Source organism: Centruroides vittatus, unplaced genomic scaffold, assembly GCF_030686945.1.
Source record: "Centruroides vittatus isolate TY-2023 unplaced genomic scaffold, ASM3068694v2 contig_349, whole genome shotgun sequence".
Taxonomy (NCBI): domain Eukaryota; kingdom Metazoa; phylum Arthropoda; class Arachnida; order Scorpiones; family Buthidae; genus Centruroides; species Centruroides vittatus.
Genome location: NW_027122172.1, coordinates 2,364,259 through 2,366,880, shown reverse-complemented (window position 1 = coordinate 2,366,880; position 2,622 = coordinate 2,364,259). Strand labels below are relative to the sequence as shown.

Here is a 2,622-nt window from a genome sequence, read left to right as displayed (position 1 = left end):
TTTTATTTAGAAACGGTTTAAATTAATATTAATGAAATGAATTAATTTTATTTTTCGAGTTAGATCATTGTAACCACTTCAGAAATACACTTAATAAGAATTATATTTTAAGACTAGGGAAAATAAAAAGAGGAGAAAAATGGAGACGAGCTATAGTTCAAGCGCAGTGTGCGCTCGTAACTGCTACTAGACAACCCACCCCCAACGCACAACTTGGCACACTATTGGCTGACGAAAGTGCTGACCTCATAGGACAAGATATGATAATGAGTGACGATGACACGTGGTATAGGCCATTCAAGTTAGAAGCGTCTTGAAATACAAATGCCCACGGCAGCTGAATCAGTTACAGAAATGTCTAACGCGGAATTTATGACATTAGCGACGTTGGGTTTAGTTCACGAGAAGCATTATCGTAGGCCAATGTTAAAGGACAGTCGTCTAGCGCGATCCTTTAACGAAGAACAGATGAAACCCAACTTTCAACAGATAGAATACGATAACTTTCAGTTGGTACAACAAGAATGTGGTAAACTTCAAAGGAAGAGAAGATATAGCAAAAGAGATTTGGATATTCAAGACACTCACGACAGTTCTAGACCCAGAAAAAGACCGTCTCAATCCTACGAAGATATGCAGAATCAGAGGATTTTGGCCAACGTTAGAGAAAGGCAGAGGACTCAAAGCCTTAACGAAGCTTTTGCATCATTAAGAAAAATCATTCCTACGCTTCCTTCGGACAAACTTAGTAAGATCCAAACGCTTAAATTGGCGGCAAGGTACATTGATTTCTTGTATCAGGTACTGAAAAGTGACGAGCACGATACCAAATTGGGTAGTTCTTGCAGTTACGTGGCACACGAAAGACTCAGTTACGCGTTTTCGGTTTGGAGAATGGAAGGAGCTTGGTCGGGACACTAATTTCTCTTACAGAATCTTCTAGAAGGCAAAGAAAATGACAAAAAAAAGGTAATTTTATTGTTGTTATGTATACGTTCGAACCAAGATCTGTTATTGTAAATTTTAAAGTACTTTTAACGACCTAAATTTCTGTTCATTTTATTACTTAATTTAAATTATATATATATTTAGAAAAAGAAACACGCCTTCAATTTTCATGTCTTGTGTTAAATGAATTAGATTTTTGATAAAGTAAATTAATATTTTTGTAAAAAAATTAAATTTATCAATAAATTTAAATATAATATTTTAATGTATAAAATTAGGTGACTTGTAGCAAAATTGCTGAAAAGTTCAATCGGTTTTAGAAGGATATTTTAATTAAAACGAGGTAAAAATTCAAGTAAAGGAACGATAAACAATCGTTTAAAGAATGCATTACCGAAAAAATAAATAATATAATTTATATAGGAAAGACGTTGATAAAAAGTGTTCATCATCGTTTAAAGAAAGATATCATCAATTACTCTAGAATTACTCGTACGACGTTAAGTAGCTAAGGGATTAAATTACCGAAAATAACATTAATATGCGAGCACCTGATCTATGTAGTGCCGAAGTGGCCCACATAGAACAGGCGTGGGACTATTCACACGACTTTAAACCCTTTCCTGCCAAGGACAGTGACTAAGATAGTCTCTTTTCCCTCTAGCCTCGCTCTCCCAACAGCCAGAATGACAGCCATGGGATGCAGGTGTCGAGGATGTCACAGTTTTTCACAACATCCGCTAAGGATAGATTTACCACACTTCGTCATACAACTGCTGGCTTCGCCAATACTTTTGACGTGTTCCCATTAAGGGGAGCTAGAAGATAAAGAATCTTCACCCTTCTATATGTATATACTGTAATTCTTTAAAATCATTCTCACCACTTATATCTGTATATAGAAAAACGGTTCATTTCAATACTTTCTTTTAATTATAATTCCTTTTATTTTTAGATTTAGTTTTATATAAAAAAAAAATAAAAAATAAAATAAAAATGAAAATAAAATTTTGTGCCTATGGGACATCGTGCAATATACTTTATATATATATATATATACTATAAATATATTATAGATTATGACCAATTTTAGTCGAATTTATGCCTGCTTTGTGGCTGCTATTTTGGTCTTATGTGATATACCATCTTATATGTATAATGTAGATTATTAGTAAATTATTTTAAGAAAGAAATAAAAGTATTTTCTAAAATTTCTTTTATTCTTATTTTATAGTTTATAAATTTTATATAAAAACACGTTTTATCTGCGTAAAATATAATTTATATATAGGCCTATAAAGGAGTCGTTTTTATGCACGGAATATAAAATTTAATAAAAGAAATATATATGTATATATATAATAGATTCTGAGTTATAAATATATTATAAATATATATTATAATTATATAATATATATATATATATATATATATATATATTTTTTATAAATATATTTTATTGTGCATAAAAATATAACTGTTTTCTAAGAGAAGAGCAAACTTGCCGAAATTCTATACAAAAATCTTTAAATAAAAAAAATTAATGAGCTTCTTTATCAAAATTTATGTTTTGAACCTTTATTCGAGCGAAAAATAATAATAAATTTTACACAAACAAGCCTTAAATTTACAAATTTGTCAACTTTTTAATATAATTTAAACGATTTTTATAAT

General features: G+C 30.2%; 1 protein-coding gene across 1 annotated transcript; it reads left to right on the top strand.

Moving 5' to 3' along the window:
* The first annotated feature begins 229 nt into the window (after positions 1-229).
* On the top strand, positions 230-1,000 carry LOC136974471 (twist-related protein 2-like). Its single transcript, XM_067269384.1, has one exon. It carries the CDS (start codon positions 325-327, stop codon positions 919-921), a length of 597 nt encoding a protein of 198 aa, XP_067125485.1. The 5' UTR covers positions 230-324; the 3' UTR covers positions 922-1,000.
* Positions 1,001-2,622: the final 1,622 nt, after the last annotated feature.

Bases quoted from the DNA above. Each gene is read 5' to 3' on its own strand.
- LOC136974471 (XM_067269384.1), top strand. From the start codon at position 325: ATGCCCACGGCAGCTGAATCAGTTACAGAAATGTCTAACGCGGAATTT.